Raw genomic sequence first — 20,699 nt, forward strand, 5'->3', positions numbered from 1 at the left:
AAAGTGAATATTAATGGAGAGGTTTCGAAATCCAAGCCCACTTACCGGTCTCCAATGTGAACATTCCTCAGTTACGGGAATGTTACATAATAATGATACCGTAATACACATATTAATGCAATAGTCCTATATAATACTAATGTTCCTATAACACTTCAATAGATATCAATCTTTTACATATCCATAGTATACATATAATTCTGATACTGATATCCATGATATTAACAATATCTTGCTTATAATGTTAGAAACAATTTCGTTTGAATGAAATAGACAAACATTTCAAACGATTTTCGGGTGTATACTATATATTTATATCAGTTATAAATTCTTGCAGAAAATGCTGTTAACTATGTGAATATGAGTGATATTTACATTACATCGACAAGTGTAATATTCTTAACACGGTTTGATCAAAAAATATATTGATGGAGCCCTATGTTCAAACACATCTATACTTCAAAATTAAACTTAAGTTGCCTTAATCTATGAATTCAGTCAAGCCGTATAACGCTTTAAATATATATACACACGCACAAACACGCAATATATCATTTGTGAATCCTTTAGGGCCGGATCTCGAAAGAGATACTTTAAACAGAGTATGTTAATTAAAGTGGAAATAAATGTTTTCCGTTGTTTAGTTTAATTAACTTATTATTTAAGTCTAGCAATATTCATAGAGCAATTTTCTGAGGTGTTACTTATTACCATCTGTCCCTTCAATTCTTCAAGCCTTTAAGTGTTCTTTTTGTCAAGTTTCAGTCTATTTTGGGGCTCTTATTTACATATTCTTATGAATAAAAGTTTAATTTTGATACACCATCAACTTTGGAAACATTTGGTTGACCAATATGAGGTAGTTGTTACGATGCTAATGCATTATAAAGAGTGAAAAATTACACATGATGAAGTTACACAAGATGTAACTTTTATTCTTATTATAATCACAATATAAATCAAAATATATCACGCGAGCATCAACAAAATAGACACTAAAGGAGATGGAATTGTTTTGGTTATAAAACAATGATAAAAAGAAGAATGAAATAGATGCAGAAGAAAAAGAAAAAAAGATATTGTCCCTATTTTCTTCATTTGAGTTTGAACATTTTCTTGAATCCCCAATCTGACATCTTAATTAATTACATTACAAAGTTGGCCCTCGGTTGATTTCAACTGACTCTCTCTCAACACTTTCTCCTACATTCCATTGACTCAAACAGAATTTTCTCAAGGCAGTTCGACGGAAGGCGGGAATCATGATTAAATAAATGAAAGGGTTAAAGAGACAATTACCCTGCAGTATTACGAAACTGGCATGAATAATTGATATGTCAATGTTAAATCCGGCAGTCATGAGCCCAACACAGAGAATGCCTGGTATAAAAGCAATGTAAAAGGCCCCAGTCATCACCAACACCGTCCTCGCGACCCGCATCGACGTCCTAGAGGCTACCGAGACGTGTTTGGCGAGGGTATCACCTCGCAGAGCTCTTTGGTGCTTTGTCGCTCGTACTACCGTAATGAGCAAGAGGATATTCATTACTGTGAGTGTGATTACAATTGCGACGACAATAAAAGCAGTTATAATGAACAAAATTTGTCTAATGAGGGCCTGTTTGTCGGTTACGGACTGATCAAATCTACCTCTAGTCCCACCGAAATATGTCAGAGAGGATTGAACCATCATGTAGACACAACTTCCAACGATCACCAATGTAGCGTATACCTTGGCTTTCTTCGGCGTGAAATGGACAAGATGGTGGAGCGGTTTCTTGATCGCAAAGAATCTATCAAGGCAGATCACGTCCAACAGCAGAGCAGAACTAGAGGTGAAGGAGAGGGTCGACATGGTTGTAAACATTGACAACACAGCCGAGTCCCTCGAGACGATGATTCGAAGACCAAATGAGATACAGCATAGGGCGGTTAATAGGTCAACGATCGCCAGAGCCTTGTGGAAAACGCACGCTACTGAACCCATCACTCTCGGGTATTTATGCAAAATCCAAAAGGCGTATATATTGATAGGAGCAGCTAATAAGCCCACAGCGACAACTAAATCGTAGACTTGTAGTTGTATTTGATACATGGTTTGGAGTCTTGTTAATCGGTGCTTCGATGATCAGATAAAGCGATAAGATCCCTCCTTGCGCATTTGTTCTATTGGACAGGATAGTGAAATCCGCGGATGAGTTCTTGATGCCTTGCAATAAATTAATATATACACACACATGTATATAAAGCCTAAAATATAGTTGTAAATCGAAGATTAAAAATTAAACATCACGAGACAGACGCTCGTACAGTTTCCTAAACACCAAGAACAACTGGAACAAAATAACACGACCAACATGAATTTTTAATCCAAAACTTTTAAGTGTGATAAATAAAAGCCTATTTCACGAGCTGGCAGTGAATGGTGGTGTTTCCTTTCCAAACTTGAATTTGATCGGTCCAATAATAATTTGTTGACTGCAATTACCTTTCGATTCGTGAAGTATAAAAACGAAACGACTTTTGCCGTTCGTACGAAGGTAGCCAATTAGAAACATTTCTAGCCATAATCGTCTTCGCTAGGCGTGTTTCAAAGACGCAACATTTTCAGTTTAGTTCACGTTCGGATCACGTGTTGCGGAACCTTATATAGTGTTGATCGTGACAATTATTAAACAAAAGAAGCCAAATATTGGCTTCTTTACGTGGCCAAAATTAGGTCAACTGAGGGTTATGATCTGTCCGTGGGTCCCTGAGCTCAAGGAAGTGTATTAAGGAGAGGAGGAAGCTCCCCACATCCACAAGAAAAAAATTCGTATTAGCACAACTTTACTAAACCTATAAGTTATAGATCTAATTTACAGCCAATACGCTCGCCCAAGAATGCTTTTTTTTAAATAATTAACAGCGGGAAGGAGGGGACGGGACGGGAGGGGTGGTTGCTGATGTGGGTAAAGAGACAGAGGATCCGTTTATTTGATAAAAAGCACGTTTCATTTCAGCAAGATTTGCTTCGTAACCTATTGTTTTCCCGAGAATTGAGACCTTTAGAGAGCAAACATGGTTCCTTTTCCCTAACTTGGCCATTTTACCCATGCATTCTACCTTTTCATGGGTTGTCTAAGCCGGCTTTCGGAACCTTTTGTTATAAGCAGTCTTGTAATGTTGTAATTAACTTAAGCTATATTTGGTACCAAATTGGTTTTGTATGTTCTCCAAGAAAATTTGAAATATTGTGAGTTATATGTGACACTAAACCTTGATCATTTCATATATGCATGGTGTTCGATCACGGTCAATATGCATGGCTCCATAGAGCGCATAACTCTTATACAGAGCGACAAAGAACAGAATCCAAGTACTTCTAGATCGCCCTTTGATATGCAAATAAAGGGAAGATAAATACGTTACAATGGATCAAATGCAGAAGGAGGGAGTGCGCATAAAGAATTAACATAGCCTGTATTAAAATATGCTTAATCTATACCGTATAGTCTTAATTAGATACAATCAAATAAAGTGGCGATCTTGATAAACTTACAAACAGTATATACAACAACTGTACTATAGATTTACGCACACGGAGACATACAACAACAAAATACACACATGCACACTCATACGCGGTTTTAACGTCTAAGGAAACATACGGTACTCTACCAAGAAAGTAAACCTTGATATTAAAGAAATCAAAACTATGGCTATTGCTGACATGTTTGGAACGAAGACCTCTCAGTGGGTAAGTATAAGACGTCTCAACGATTACCAAGATTGCTATATAGACCATTAGGCTACCGTCGATTTGCGGTATAGGCTTATTTAACTCCCAGGCTTTCTCTGTGTAGGACAAGATTTTGTTTGAATTCCTGTTTTGGGCCTTAGGCCGGTGTAGTAGTACAAACTGTCGCATATACCCCATATTCTGTACATATACTGTCCTAGTCCCGCGGACACTTTGTACAGGGGGGGGGGGGGCAGTCTGTACTGTCAAACCGGCGACCCGCCTGCAACGGATAGGTATATATTTGACGTCAGTTTGTCATATGTTTGTTTCGTATACATTGCGTAACTTATTTTCATCCGTTCATTTCGTACGGCGGTCAAACGGATAACAGTAGGCCTACATACCATCAACAAGACTCCAAAATAGGCCTACATGAGGTCTTATAGGTCAATGACTTGGAGTAAGCGGTTGCATGTGAAAGATAATAAATAAATAAGAAGAAAAGGTTTCCGTTTTAAAGAAAAATATATATTGAAAGAAAGTTTGGATTTAATGTAGTTTTAACTGTAGGCTATAGCTAGGCCTACATAAAGTGGATTACTGTGGCTTAGGTAACGTAATACCAAATGCATGGGTATAGGCCGTTTTTTCATACCATTTACTTTCCGGGTGTAATTTTGTAACAATATGCATTCAGTTTTACGTGAACTAGAAACAAACCCTCAAAAAATCCTTTTTTCTTATATCTCGTTCGACATGATCGTCACTATTTCCAATCATATGATTAGAAAAATTAATTAATGAAATTCTCTATTGAGCGTCACCAAATGAAAAGTCAAACATAAACAATCTAGTTCACCTCTCCATGGTCGTGTTCGTTCTATTCAATTAAGATAATTTTGTTTGTTCTGTATTATCCTTGTATTCTCCAATGACGTTCAAAGGGCAAATAAGTAAACCACATAAGAAAAGCCCTAATTGGAAATAAAACTTTGCCCTACCAGAAATGAAATTTCTATAATTAGGCCTATAGTGCAGTTCAAAATAAAGAAAGGGAAATGAAAGGAAATAATAATGAAACCACTTTATTATTCCTTATCAACCTATTGCAGGCACGTATATTAAGGTCGTGGCAGATCACAGCTGTTTTCTGTAATGATTGCCGTGTTTAACACTAATTAATAAGATAACATCACACGTACACACAGCAAGAGCGATCGAGAAAGCAACAAATCGTATCTCTCAATTTCAATGAACCACTCATCGACAGAAACGCAATTTACACTTTTCTTTATCTCTCTATCTATTTCTTTCTCGTTACCTCACTCTCTTTCTTTCTCTATCTCTCCATCTCTGTGTTGAGAAGATATATTCTGTCCTTCAACCTTGAAGAATTGCTAGGAAATATGCTCTCAAAAGCACCTGTCAGGCTTCAGAGTTGGCTAAAAAAATGGAACTTTTGCTATGGTTAATTAGCGGGTTTATATGTAAAAACAAAATAAGATAAGACTTTAGTTCACGCATTACTTCAGTCTCGTTTTAGCGCCATCTGTTCTCTCTTTGCGTTCATGCAAGTTACAACCAAGCATAAAGATGACGTGGCCCGACCTATCTTTACTTACATCCGTTTTCCTTGTAAAGATTATCTTGCGTCTCGTGGAATCGGTATGTATATAGTCTCTACATGCTGCTAACGACACAGTGAATACCATAAAAAAAGGACTCCCGTATTTCACGCAGTTTGGGTATCGGGAGAGAACAGTGGCGTCACCAAGGGGGGGGGGGGCTGGGGGATGGGGGGCTGGGGGGCACGTGCCCTCTTGAAAAATCGTGCCCCCCCCCCAGAACAATAGCTGTTTGCTTTAGATGACTGGTTACCCTTCTTCCTTTTTCGGTACTCAGTCTTACCGCATTTTTGCTATCCGTAGCCTACTTTCAATGTGTGCGCCCAGTTTCGGTAAACTGAAAACAGTTGTCTATCCAGCAACGCTAAATATATTACATTTCTGTAAGTATTCATCTCGGACTGAGGGTTTGAAAACAAATTATATAGCGTGTGGTTTGTCAATGAAGAATATCCCAAACCTGTGAAATCCATGTATGATGTTGCTTTGGGGCAAACTAATTTTTATTAGTTAGGCGTTGAAAGCTTTACAACCATGTAAAAATGGTACCGTTTGGTTCAGTAGTTTTGTCGGAATCGCCTGTTGTATGTAACAAAAACCAAGTAACAGATTGCCATCTAGTAATAGATAATTGATATGCAAACGACCACGTGATCAAGGTCTTAGTTATTCGTTTCGTGTTTGTTGAACTCCATAAGTACTGAAACGCTTCAATATGTGTTAGAATTGTTTTCGGTCAAACTAATCTACCATATGATTCATCTCTTGTAAACTATAAGGCGAAACATTACTGTTTTTTGTGATATTTTTGACTAGGGCGATCGTACTCTGTTTTAGGGAATACGACAATGCACTGAAATATATATACACACTATGAACGTCTGCACGTAAGTACAAATAGATATTTGCGTGCAAAGTAAAAGTGTATATGTAGGGTACACTTAATCGCATATAGACTAGCCTTCTACCACATGATCGTACGGCGAGTTTGCCGATTGAACGCAGTTGCTATGGAGTTTAACAGTGGTTCCAACTACTGAAAATATATAGAATGTCATTGTAAGATACGGTAAGTGACCTACTGTTTTAAAGGATTTGGTATAGAAAGGTAGCAGTTGGTCAAGGCGATGAATTCAGCCTTCGTTTGATTCATAATCATATATCTTAATTGGTGCTTAGGCAACCTAGCCTATTATCAGTACTAAATACTATACGTAGCTATAGACCTAACACTAGTAACAGTAGGCCTAATAATACTTAATAAAGTATTAGTGTATAGCTGAGAAAGTGGTAAACGGTTCTGGTGCGATTAAACCTGCTTCAAATGAGTTCAAGTTGTTTGTTGATTAATAAGTTGAACACGAAAGGAAAATATTAAGGAATAACCATGGGTGCTTGACTGTGCAAAGATCAATTGTGACGAGCAATGGATGTTTGCATAAAATAGTAGGCCTAGTGGCTGTAGAAAATGATCCTATCCCACTCCAGACCCATGAATCAATTTGTAATGTACTTTGTAGAATCAGTGATGTACGTATTGCGCTATCTTTAATCCAACAAACGACCTAAAACGTTTTCATATGAGGATTTGTGCAACGGTGTAGCTTATTTCATATTTACGATCTGATTTGAATATTATTTCTGGCTTGCAGTATGACCTAAGGTGTGATCATAAATGTTTAACAATATAGTCCTGGGACAAGAGGAACATATTGAAACCAGGGGGTTGATATGTTTTGTGCTAAACTTCGAACATCCGTGATATTGTCTCGATTCACATTGACAAAACTTATAATTTTCCTTTAAATTGTACATACAGTCATCCCATTTACTTAAAATTTGATGAAGCAGTACTGTATGAAATTTTGAATGCAATGAATTTCATTGGTATGTTTGTTTTTTTATTGGGCAAAGTCGGAACACTACCTAGTTCAACTAAGTGAATAATTATGTACATCAAATCACGTATCAATGTGCAACTATGACGTGACTCGTTTGCATCAATTTTCATTAATGGTACAATCAGTAACAACTTCAATGATCAATTACTCAAAAAGCAAGGCTCCCCCTTCCCCCCCCCCCCCCCCCTTGGACTATGACAAGTTAAAACTAAGTTCGTAAGTCCTGACCCTTCAAGCGGTGTTATCAACTACTTTTATTTTTGCGATATTTTGAACAAAATCGACGTATAATTTATTTGTAATAGACACTTCATTATTTCTGGTGATGCGTTTAATATCTTAACTGTCTTTAGATAATATTGAATTCATGCTTTAGATAGTACTTTCACAATACAGCAAATTGATCCATTTGTGTATGTTTACTACAGCAATCCGTTATTATACTTTTAACGTGTGTCACGTGTTCAACGGTCGCCGGAAACGTCTGTATTCGACTGAGTTCAGATGTCAGCTGTTCGGAAGTAAGTTTCACTTAAATCGATATTAACTTTTCCCTATTTTTCCTATTCCTATTTTCGTATTTAGTTGTTTGTTTTTGCGTAAGGATAATTTATGATACTTTCAACAATGCGCTAGTGATTACAAAGTACAATATAGAATTATTAGCTGTAAACTTGTCTTTATGTAAAATTAAACAAACGGATTCCCCACTGTGTACTTTTTGTAAGAACGAAAATGAGACAAGGGAACGTTTAATTTGGACATGTAGCGTTACATGTCCTTTAAAAAAATCCGATCGGCTTTGACGTTAACATCGAAAATATTATGCTTTTTTTAGACGATATTAGACATCCATCCAATTTTTACTCATTGCACGCAAAATACTTTATCTTCAATTTTAAAACGAACAGTATACCTTCCAATGATACAATATTTTACCACAAACTTCGCTTTTTGTTGGAAGTTGAGTTTTATATTTTGCCAAACACGATATGATGACTTACATGCGTTACGTTTTCAAGAAATTTTCACGTAAACTAAGGGCTTTACCTAAACCAGTGTATTGTTTCTTGTAATTAGAAAGAAGGATCTATATATAAACGATGTCAATGTTAAGTAAAGTTTGTAAATACTATGCATAAATTATCTTCATGTTATGTTAATATTACAATTACCACATTATGTTAATGTTTTGTTAATATTGTAAATACTAACTTTTGGAACAATTATGATGCTGGAATATAAGGGGAAGAAAGTTGAATATTGCATAAATGAGATTTAAAATATAAAAAGGGTATTGTTCAGAGCAGGCTTCTTTAGAATAAGCATCTGAGAACAATCCTGCCAGAATCTGACATTTATCAATTTACATAATATACACTGCAGGCTTTATGCAGTAAACACTGTTTACTATAAAGTTATTCATTTTACTGTCATTAACCGACATGCAGTTGTTTTTTAATTATAAGACATAACCTTACAGTATCTAACATTTTTCTATGACTGATTTTTGAGATTGATCATGAAACACAGAAACAATACATTAATGGTTAATTGGGCGTGCAGCTGGAGGCTCATTACAGCATTTGTTATTTACAATCTGTATTCAAATTTTGTTACTTGCCATATGATTTTAGTTTTATAACTTTTTGTTATACGAAATGTATATTGCCCTTTTTTATTCATTTCGGAAGTGTACTGACTGGGGTTCATGCGTACCTGGATCCTTACCAATCGATCCATGGGTTGATTTCGCTATTAGGACTCAGTATGAGATACAGGTAAGAAAGGGGTCTTAGGGGATGTGATGGAGTCATCATATATGTGTGGTAGGTTCCAGTTCTAATCTTGTTAAACCGTATTATCCAGTCTTTACCAATTCTGTTACCAATCTTATCAAATCAATCCCATACTGATAATGCAGTATAGGGGTGAAGTAAATTAAGGGGGGAACCATACAGGCGGCAGGCCTGGTATATATTCTTGCCATTCTTACACGTATTATAGCAAATACTTTACACTGAAATCAAAATGAATATTTTTAAAGATCTTTCAATATTGCTTGATTATTATTATTGTTCACCACCATGACCATCATCATCATCATCATCATCATCATCATCATCATCATCATCATCATCATCATCATCATCATCATCATCATCATCATCATCATCATCATCATCATCATCATCATCATCATCATCATCATCATCATCATCATCATCATCATCATCATCATCATCATCATCATCATCATCATCATCATCATCATCATCATCATCATCATCATCATCATCATCATCATCACCATCATCATCATCATCATCATCATCATCATCATCATCATCATCATCATCATCATCATCATCATCATCATCATCATCACCATCATCATCATCATCATCATCATCATCATCATCATCATCACCATCACCATCACCATCACCATCACCATCATCATCATCATCATCACCATCATCATCATCATCATCATCATCATCATCATCATCATCATCATCATCATCATCATCATCATCATCATCATCATCATCATCATCATCATCATCATCATCATCATCATCACCATCACCATCATCACCATCATCATCATCATCATCATCATCACCACCATGACCATCACCATCATCATCATCATCATCACCATCATCACCACCATGACCATCATCATCATCATCACCATCATCATCACCATCATCATCATCATCATCATCATCATCATCATCATCATCATCATCATCATCATCATCATCATCATCATCACCATCACCATCACCATCACCATCACCATCACCATCACCATCACCATCACCATCACCATCACCATCACCATCATCATCATCATCATCATCATCATCATCATCATCATCATCATCATCATCATCATCATCATCATCACCATCACCATCACCATCACCATCACCATCATGATATTTAATATACATACATGCATGCACCCATATACATACAAGCATGTATGCATGTGTACACACACACAGAAAACGTTTTATTTTAATTTTTAATCCCCTTCGGTCGTCGCTTCAAAGAAGTTGCTTTAATTCATTCTCAGCGGGCAAATTGGCGTTCCTGATGTTTAAGCCGAAAGTTGTCGTTGTTTGAGACTCGATTCCCAGGAATGTTTGTGGCTATCCTTGACCTGTCCGTCCATTAGTCCTTCTGATCAATGGCATTAATTCTGTATCAAGTTATGTGGAAAGTTGCTTTCATTTCTGTTTTGATTGCCGAGTCATTCTTATTCCTACAAAGAGTTTTGTTTTCGACTCTTCAACTGTAATGCACGTTGCAAATGCTGCAGTAGAAAATGGTGTAGGCGCAAGGCATTTTGAAGAGACAGTCTTAGATTCTCTGTCGAATATTTAATTTGAGTATAGCTTGGTTGCTTCTGAAAACAATATCAGTGAAATCGACAAGTGTGTACACGCCTTGCAATATTGTTTTAAACCCCAGGCTTCTTATATCTTCAGTGTACTCCTTTACATGAAATTATATTGTTTTCAATAGATCGACGAGATATTTGATAACCTGCAACTTCTTGACGTAAGTAGAACATTCATTAAGAGGTATTTTACACACAAAATTTGTTACGAATCTTCATAATTCCTGACATCAGCCAAACTCGGAAATATTAGCTCTTTATGTAGGCTACGTATATTTGAACTATGTTTATTTATTATATTTACGTTTTTGCTTCCTTTACAATTTGTTTCTAACGATCCCAAATAAAATTGGAGTTGTCATTAACTTTTATGAATCTTCGTTTTGATACGCATGCTTTCTTAAGACTGGATCCTTGATTTTAAGGAGGGTGGTTTTGGATATGGGGTTGTTGTTGCCGACTCCCACGATGCCGTATGAGGGTTCTCCCTCACTCCTTTTATTATTAACGTATTTCAATGATAATTACTATGGAATGATATAGACCACTTATTCCCATTGTGCAATCCGGGTGAATATTAAGTGACGAAGAAAATGCAATGTGTTATTTGTGAGCGCAAACACTGAAATACAATTTACGATTTGAATTGTTGACAAAGTTTTGACGTTATTTTCCTAATTTTTTCAATCCTCTCAGATCAATATTAGTTAGTTCAGCTTTTCCGTAGATGTATATCTAAACATGAAACCGCAAAGGAAAGGTCGTAATTTGATGCTCTTTTTAACATCCATATGTAAACCTTCTATTTTCCATATAGGCGCACAACGCATTTAACAACCGTGCTGATGGTTACGGGAGTAAGTTAAGTTAACGTACCCAACCAGTTTATCCCTCAATATATTCTCAATGTACCCAACTTTATACTCAAATGGTCTCAATTTATTCTCAATGTACACCAAGTTTATCGTCATTGTACTCAAGTTTATCCTCAATGTACCCACGTTTATACTCAATTTTCTCAGGTTTATCCTCAATGTACCCAAGTTTATCCTCATTGTACTCAGGTTTATCCTCAATGTACCCACGTTTATACTCAATGTTCTCAGGTTTTTCCTCAATGTACCCAAACTTTATCCTCAATGTACTCAAGTTTATCCTCATTGTACTCAGGTTTATCCTCAATGTACCCACGTTTATACTCAATGTTCTCAGGTGTTTCCTCAATGTACCCAAACTTTATCCTCAATGTACCCAAGTTTATCCTCGTTGTACTCAGGTTTATCCTCAATGTACCCACGTTTATACTCAATGTTCTCAGGTGTATCCTCAATGTACCCAATTAACTGTATCCTCAATGTACCCAAGTTTATCCTCGTTGTACTCAGGTTTATCCTCAGTGTACCCACGTTTTTACTCAATTTTCTCAGGTGTTTCCTTCAATGTACCCAAACTTTATCCTCAATGTACTCAAGTTTTATCTCCACTGTATCCCATAAGTTCGAACTTCCATTTACTAATATTTATATTTTATTTTATTTGAAAGAGGAATGACGTTGTTTAGGTCATCTCAAATTTGCATGCAGGTTTTGCCGTCAATTTGATAATTTTTTCTATAGTGTAGGCTACAGATACTAAAATCCCATACCAATAATGATCATTAGCTATACTTGACGAGTAAGTGGAGTTTTTATTTCAAATAATGACGACATATAACCATTTTTTTTCTCTTTATCTCCGATTTGAAAAAAAAAGGTGTCATAGTGACCAAACAAAATGAGAATTAAACGGACTGTTTTAATCACTTACCAATTTTAGTTTGCCAAAATGTTGATGACAGTTTGGAGCAACATACAATATATAAGATTTAACAAACTCTGAGGAGCCGTTCGCCCTAAGTTTATCTAACGTCTGAAAGATTGTTTCATATTTGCTAAAATTTCAATTTCATTATACATTTCTAATAGGGAATGACACATGTGAATGGCCTCCACCATACGGCAAGCCTTGCTTTGGTTTGGCCAACCACGAATTTAGTGTAACTGATATGCTAACCATGGGAATTCGTGGCATTGAATTTGACCCATGGTATTGTTTTGATCAGGTAAGTTTTTTTTTAAATTTGATGAAAGCTATAGAAAAGCATGAAATAACTATAAAGCTCAATTTACGTCATTACGCATATTCTCATAAATCCGTTGGATATGTTATACGAACGAGGTATCTGCATCTCAGTCTTTAAAAAAAAGAAGAAAACTATTAATAATACAAAGGAACTGTCATCTGCCAAGGTTAAGACGATATGAAGATATCTCCAAAAGGGTACAATAAAGCTGTGTGATCCTCAACTGTCGGCGGTTATAATCCGCCTCTTCAATTTTAATATGTTTTTTACTTTTCGTTCAGAGGATGAGGGGTGAAATTCTTTACAATTGTTGACATTTCGTACCCGTCTTGCACTGCGTGTCCTATATATGAAATCAATATACGTATAGCAAAAATGAAGAAATAAAACAAAACTTGTTCTACCAGTATATAGGTGGAAAGAAAATGTAAAATTTTGATAAGTTCTTGATTAAACTAGCGATACATGATATGGTAACACGAAAGCGTAACTTCAAGGGCACTTCTAATGTCATTTATTAAATGAAACAGAAAACAAAGAGGTTATAGGCACGAAATAAACCCGAAACGTATTATTTGATTACGGAATTGAAACTCCGCACTAGTTCACTTTCATGAAAAAAATTAAAAAAAATATGTAACTATACGACGATTGTGTATGTTGAGAAGTATGGCTGTTATATAGCAATACAAGAGACAAAACGTGTAACCAAATGCATGCGCATGCGCTTGCGCTTGCTCTCGAGGAAAATTAATATTGAAGCCAACCCTTTTCTTTCATCATTCGGATATTACATGTGAATTAAATATGACATCCTGCCTTGTAACGATTTAGAGGACGGTATCCTACATGGTTTTGTGGGATTCGGTAAGTTTTGGGGTTATATTACCTTTGACCCTACGACATCATTACGGTGACACGAAGGCATAACAACCCACGTCCAGACATACATACTCACCAAGTGTGAAGTCCATGAGCTTTTCGGTTACGGAGTACTTACGCGACTGAACGCTTGGTTTTCCCCTTGACAAATTTGGCCAACTTTACGATTGACCCTGTTGTGATCACGTAAAATTGGTGGCGTTCTACAAACTGAAAGCCTTCAGGGTCTGATATACCAGATGGTTTGCGGGTTTTGGCTTCTTGGTCACTTTATAGTATGCTCGCCTAATATGGCCAAAATAATGGGGTTTTGTTCTTAACCTCCCTCCTCATCACCCACACTCCCACCCCCACCCAAGAAACAGAAATATTAAAACTTCGACTCATATAAGATAATCTTTACTTGTTTAATTCAATCTACCAATCCCCAACCGGCGACTCTCCCGAATACGAAAATGATATAGTTCCCTCATCTGTTTAAAACAATCACAAATAGCCTATTTGTTTTACCGTAGATGCGGCTTGCCCATCTTGGTACCTCTTTCAAAGTGGGATGTCTTGAACGAAATAAATTGTTCGCAGATGGAGTCCAGGAAATTGCGGACTTTCTGAATAAGCCTGAAAATACAGGCCAAATCATCAGAGTTTACATGAATGTAAGTTAAGGTCACAATTTTTTCATGCAAGTAGGCTATATAAAACATCATACGACATTCTTCGTGTAAATAAAACGGTCATACTTTAACCATGTACGAGTATGAATCGCATTCTTCATGTATTCTTCACGTAAATATGTTGGCCGCATTTATCATGTAAATGTGAATTACATACTTACTATAAAGCATGCATAAGTATTCTTGTCGTAAATATATATAGGCCTATATACCGCAGGTCACTATAACCGTGTACTAGTATGAATCACATTCTTCATGTAAGTATTGTATCATATTCTTCACGTTAATATATTTAGGCCACATTTATCATGTAAATGTGAATTACATACTTAATATTAAGCATGCATAAGTATGATTGACGTGAATATAGAGTCACATCGATCATGTGAGTATGAATCACATTCTTCATGTCAGCACATCGTATTCTTCACGTAAATATTAAGTTAGCATTAACCACGTAATTATGCATGGAACTGAGCTCAACCGACATCACGGGACTTGTCTCATATTTTATCTCATATGCATGATTTCACAGATGCGGACAAGCATTCACAGACAAGACGGAAATCAATACCTAAAATACTTTATGTAAATTTGAGAATATAATATAAGTATGTGGATCACGAAAACGCTTCTTAAAGATATATATGAATCTATAATTACATGGTTTTAGCAATCCCGATAGGCCTACCATTCAATTCAGGGCATCTGGTCGATGGTTTTGGTTCCAATGAGAGTTTGAAATTAAAATAGGAAAACCTTCTATACTTCTATAAAGAGTCACTGTTAATCCGCCTGTGTTTAGGAAAAGTACGGAAAAGCAACTGGAGAACCTCTTGTTCGATATGTTATCAAACAGGATCTGGTTTGTGTGTGATTGTGCCGTGTTCGAAAATGGTTAAAATTGATTAAAATCATGTTTGATTAAAATGATTAAAATCATTATTGTTTGCAGCTCCCAGAGCTGAAAATTTACATATATATATATATATATATATATATAAGAATATACTCTTCTTTCATCAGCCAAACATAAAAACTTTATATCAAAAGAATCATATGGGCTGGCTATTTGAGAGAATCTAAATACCATGAAAAAATATTTGAATAATCCTTTAAAACGTGTACTCTTATATATCTCTGACCATAACAGGAAAAAGCGGACCAGGGTCACGACGACCTAGTTAATCACCCCTTTCAAGCCAGTTTCGGAAACCGAGCACTCACACCAAGTGATCTCAATAACCTGTATGGGGGTAAATGGCCGACCATGAGAAAAATGAGGGAGGTAAGAAGGATCTCTGGATGATGTGTTGGCCCTAAATACCCTTTTTTATATTATTATTATTGTTATTATTATTATTATTATGATAAACCAGTAATTCCGGTAGTACAGAGAATTCTTCATTTTACCTCTCCCCCCCCCCCCGCCGTTTTTCTTCCCCAAAATATTGGCAGATATCTTATAGTTTAAAAGTCGTGCTCCGGAGATAGATAAACCATTTGCAAACCCCATCTGCATTACAGAAAGTAAACATTGTAACAAAGACAGAAGAACTAGATAGAAGAAAACCGGGGCACAGGCATTGTGATTGCATGATGTCATATTTAGACTTAACTTCAATTCTATAGCATTTTGTGTGAAGGAACATTAAATCTTATCTGTTTATTTATGTCTCAAACGGAATAAGATTTTTCACAGCTATATTTGGGGAAGCTGTTCATGACAGTTTATTCTATCACACATAGGCCGATAATAAATGATTGGGGTTGGGAATGGTTGGGGCCTCCTTTATGGGAGTGTCATGGCCGTTATGGTATTGAGTTCACTCAATATATATGGCTTTTATCTATCACGAATTTTTTACATGAGTTTGGAGGCAGTGGTGAAGCCTAGCCCCCCCCCCTCCGCACCCACTCCCACAACAAAATTGTCAGCCCTTCAAAAATGGTGGTCAGAATTTTTTGGTGGGGAAAATATGTCAAGCTACGCCCCTGCACAATTTTTGCGAGAACCTCTACAGTTAGCTTTTCATAAATGAGAAGTGCCCCTTTTTGTTATTAGTTATATAAACAGTTCTTTCCATATCTGTATAGATGAACGTGCTAGTTTGTTCTATATAAAAAAGTTATAACCAAGCGCCTCTTTGGTTGAAAAATTACGAAAATAAAATTGTAATTAAACTATGCTTTTTTGTTGCCGAAAACATTGAAATACTGGAACTTGTGATATAGAATGCACAGTGAATCCACGATGTCAGAAAGAGAAAGAAAGAGGGAGGGGACGCAAAACTCCGAGGTTCAAATTTCCAAAAAAGTCCAAAAAGCTAAATTCACAAAATTGTCGCTTTTTATTTTCATTTAACATTCACGACTCTCTTCTTAACTTTTGACTTTTGGTATTTGATTTCGTAAATCCAGGGATTTATGGGATCAATTCTTTATATTTGGAAGTACGTCACGTTAACGTCATTAACAATATCATGCATCAATACATAGTTTAAACGATTGAATTTTGTGTTCCAATCGAGAACGATGATTCTAGACACAGGTGTCCAAAATTAACCAGGAAATTACTTCTTAATTAGAGCATTATATCAAATTATATTCGGAGGCACATGCCGTTGCTTTGTATGTTGGACTAAACTATCAAAACGCAATACTATACACATGCATGGTTTTATGAACTTGACGACAAAGGTAAGGTTATTACCATCATGTGGTATGGGAAATGGCATGGCGTGATACAGGCATATCTATGTAACACTTCCCTGCTTGGCGAAATTCAATTCCAAATCTCAAACAATTACAAAACGCAGATTTTAGATTCTTCGGAAAACATTTGAATTAGGACATTATACAGTTAAAAAATAGATTGATAGGATACGATTCTTTTTAGTTAGGTCAGTATGAAATCACTGACCGTGCCCGAATGAAATTTTTGGGATGATACATGGAACGCCGCAAAGGTCACTGGTGAACCGATGCATTGAAACCACATTTTATTTCTAGAAAAGTTTTTTCTTCTTTGTGAGTTTATTTTTTGGGAGAGGGGGGATGGGGCAGGATTTAATAAAGGGCGGGTCGCCGAAGCCGACTCCAATGTAGGGAAGGGGAGGTGGTTCACGCCCCTTCCCCCCTCCCTCCCCACGGATTCGCTCCTAGTATTGAAGGAAATATGATAAATATTTATTACTTACAATCCTTGTAATACGTTTTTACTTTTTGAATTCGATCATTCAATTTTTATTTTGTAAACTTAAAATCTTTCAAATTGAATTCTCTATTACTTTCTGTTTTTTTTTTAAGGATGGTAAGAATGTTGTAATAGTGGTTAGAGACAAAACAACTGACCGAGACTACACCCATGGGGATATTTATATTCATCGATACAACTGGACAAATATACACGAAAATGAAGTAAGAAAAGATTTTATCACACAATCTTTTTTTTTTGCATAATATTTCTAAACAAATTCAACAGCTAGGTTGCCTTAGGGTCTCGCGAATCGCATATACGTGAGCATAAAATGTACTATTTGTTTGCGCAAAAAAATTTCACAGTAGCTGCTGGTGCAGGTGCATTTCACCCTGCAGATGCCTGCATGCAGATGCTGATAAGTAGCACAAAAATGAAGAGACTTATCACCTCTCCACCGTGACAGACAGAACATTACAAAAAATTCCTAAAATATAGTATATAAGCATATAACATGTATATGCGGTCGGTACAACCACTACAGTCGGAAAATATTCAACTTTGTTCCAGGTTGCAAAATAGTAGCACCTATTTGCATCTAGGCATCTTACATTTTTTACCAAATTTCTCAAAGTGGGGGGAGGGGACACTCCTCCCCCTAAAACCTCTTCCCCGGGCGACATAACATTTTCAATCCTCCCACTACAAAGGCTGGGGGGGGGGGAGGTGGTTGTTCCATAAGGTAGAGTCTATATCGTGTCATAGGAAGTCAGCAATACAGGCGTTAAGTAAATATTAAATTCTCTGACTTGTGAAATTTTGCTTTATTGAATAAAGTATTCGTCAGTTCAGTTACACCTGTTTGATTTATAACAAAACACCGCTGTTTATCATTTTATTGGAACAAGTTTGAAATTTGAACGGACTGATGATGTATAAGTGTATTTACATATATCATTGTTTTCTTATTACGGTCACCCCCCCCCCCACCTCCCGTATGTGTCTAGCAAGGTGATATGAGTTATATCGTATATGTGGTAATGAAGGGCGGAATTGAAGCTGCATATGTACTGACTCGAGCAAAGCTTAGTCTTATTGCTGCATCCGGACAGATATAGACCATATTTATTTACTTTTTTCAAAAATTTGTTGTCCTTCTTTCCTAAACTTACATTCATTTATATATAGACTTCAAATATTAGTTCACAAATGGACTAATTTCTCTTCCTTTATTTTTTACCTTGCAGTTCACACCGTACCCGCTATGCGGAGGTAAAACGCCTGGTACCGGTCCTTGGCGGGTGTACAGTGACAGCACATTCTATACGTTAGTGTTGTGTATGGGTTGTTTTTTGTGGGGAGGGGGGGGGTTGGGAGGTTGGGAGGGTTTTGGTTTATTATAATACGTTCGTCTACAGACGTGCATGATGATATAACTTTATAATTAAGGGATACTGATTGCTTTGTTATTGGTGAATACACAGTCGAGACGGATAGCCAGGAATGGTCACATGATGGGATATCAGCCAATCAGAACCAAGAATAAAAATAACGACTAGAAAGGGGTTGTAGCAATGTAATTTCCAACTGCTTTGCATCAATTGCCATTGAAACCGTGTTCGTTTCACTTTTACAATTATAACAGACTGCCATAAGGCATTGCAAGACATATTTCCACACTAAACACATGCAGCGTTGTGCGTGTGCAGTAAGATTTCCGGGGGGGGGTATCCTCAGTGTTTTATTTGTTATTAATATTGTTTTTTTTTAAATTCTGACATAAACCTTGACTAGTCATTGTTAGCAAAGAGTTTATTATGAAATAAATAAATGCAAATCATTACCCAATTGACTCTGAAAAGGTATCCCTTTCATGGATTCTTTGTTGTGAAAGCCTGACCATGCATAGTGTAAATCTATTTTATTTTGCAGGAGTGTTTATAATGGGCCTAACGTGGTAGGATGTATCCTAGACTTTACGGAGTTAATGAAGTGCCATATTCATTACCCAGCGTCTGATCACACCAACCCACAGCTCATACGATCAGCTGTGTTTACGTGGGCGGAAGGAGAACCAACCCAACAGTTAGATGAAAGCTCATGTGTGTTCTTAAGGTAGGCCTAAGTTCAATACAAGTCAAAGAACACGTTTTGCAGGCAATTCGGTTAGAACTTTCATGATAACAATACAATATGCTTGGACTTTTTTTTCCTTTTTTGGGGGGGGGGGGGTGAGCGGGCGTTGCGGGTACTTGGCATTCAGAGAATGGTAGCACAGTTCACAGGTTTAATGTTTCGGTTGAGAAAGTACCATAGGCTATATACACATCAGATTTGTTGGCTATTATGCCATATCGTTAACCTGTCACCCCCACCCCAACACTGACACCACCCCTCGCCTTGAGATAATCTCTTGTGTATTATCTCTCACTATATATTCTCCTGGCATAATGTGCCATCGAATTAAAATATGACGCAGAAAATCTAAACGTTTTTTTCCCCATTTGTTTGCCACAGGACAAATTCTTAAGTGTCACTTGGTTTTGCGAAACACAGTTCTAGTTGAATCCCACCGCCGTTTCATCTCAATCGCACCATTTCACAGAGATGAAAAGAAAACTGTGTTGTTTTTATTTTTTTATTTCATGCTTATTTTTTGCTTCTTTGCTTTCTCACTGGGTTCTTCCAATTGGATTAGTTACCGACAATCTATATATTTTATGGGCGAGTTGAGTGAGGTTCCAACGATGAATAATTTAGTTACAGATAGATATGGCGTATCAGTTTCTTCATTGCACTGGGACTTAAGTACGATTTGAACATAACTGAATATTTAATATATATATAAATATATATATATATATATATATATATATATATATATAAATATATATATATATATATATATATATATATATATATACATACATACTTATATATATGTATATTTATATATTTAATACTAATAACTCCTTTTTTGAGGGGTTGAAAAACCCCACAACCCCTGCATCGTCGCCTGAAAAACCCCTTTGGGCTTGTACGAAAAGTCCACTAATAAGAGTCCGGTGTACCGAGGGAAGTGGGAGAGTATTGGTGCTATAGAGGGGTCAAGTTGAAAAGTGTATCGATCCAATATATCTCTTAAGTTGCTAGA

The 20,699-nt window shown here is 36.4% G+C and overlaps 1 protein-coding gene across 1 annotated transcript in view; it reads left to right on the forward strand.

The window, feature by feature from the left end:
• Positions 1–3,486: 3,486 nt before the first annotated feature.
• LOC139962067 (uncharacterized protein MT2135-like) overlaps positions 3,487–20,699 on the forward strand; it is an 82,905-nt gene continuing 65,692 nt past the window's right edge. The window contains exons 1-11 of the mRNA XM_071961915.1: positions 3,487–3,739; positions 7,679–7,771; positions 8,945–9,031; positions 10,794–10,829; positions 11,486–11,525; positions 12,633–12,769; positions 14,188–14,328; positions 15,500–15,634; positions 17,656–17,766; positions 18,793–18,872; positions 19,478–19,660. Coding sequence (XP_071818016.1) covers positions 3,698–3,739; positions 7,679–7,771; positions 8,945–9,031; positions 10,794–10,829; positions 11,486–11,525; positions 12,633–12,769; positions 14,188–14,328; positions 15,500–15,634; positions 17,656–17,766; positions 18,793–18,872; positions 19,478–19,660 — 1,085 coding nt within the window. The 5' untranslated portion in view covers positions 3,487–3,697. The remainder of the gene's footprint in view (positions 3,740–7,678; positions 7,772–8,944; positions 9,032–10,793; positions 10,830–11,485; positions 11,526–12,632; positions 12,770–14,187; positions 14,329–15,499; positions 15,635–17,655; positions 17,767–18,792; positions 18,873–19,477; positions 19,661–20,699) is intronic.

Source organism: Apostichopus japonicus, chromosome 20 (genome assembly GCF_037975245.1).
Source record: "Apostichopus japonicus isolate 1M-3 chromosome 20, ASM3797524v1, whole genome shotgun sequence".
In the NCBI taxonomy this organism is placed as follows: domain Eukaryota; kingdom Metazoa; phylum Echinodermata; class Holothuroidea; order Aspidochirotida; family Stichopodidae; genus Apostichopus; species Apostichopus japonicus.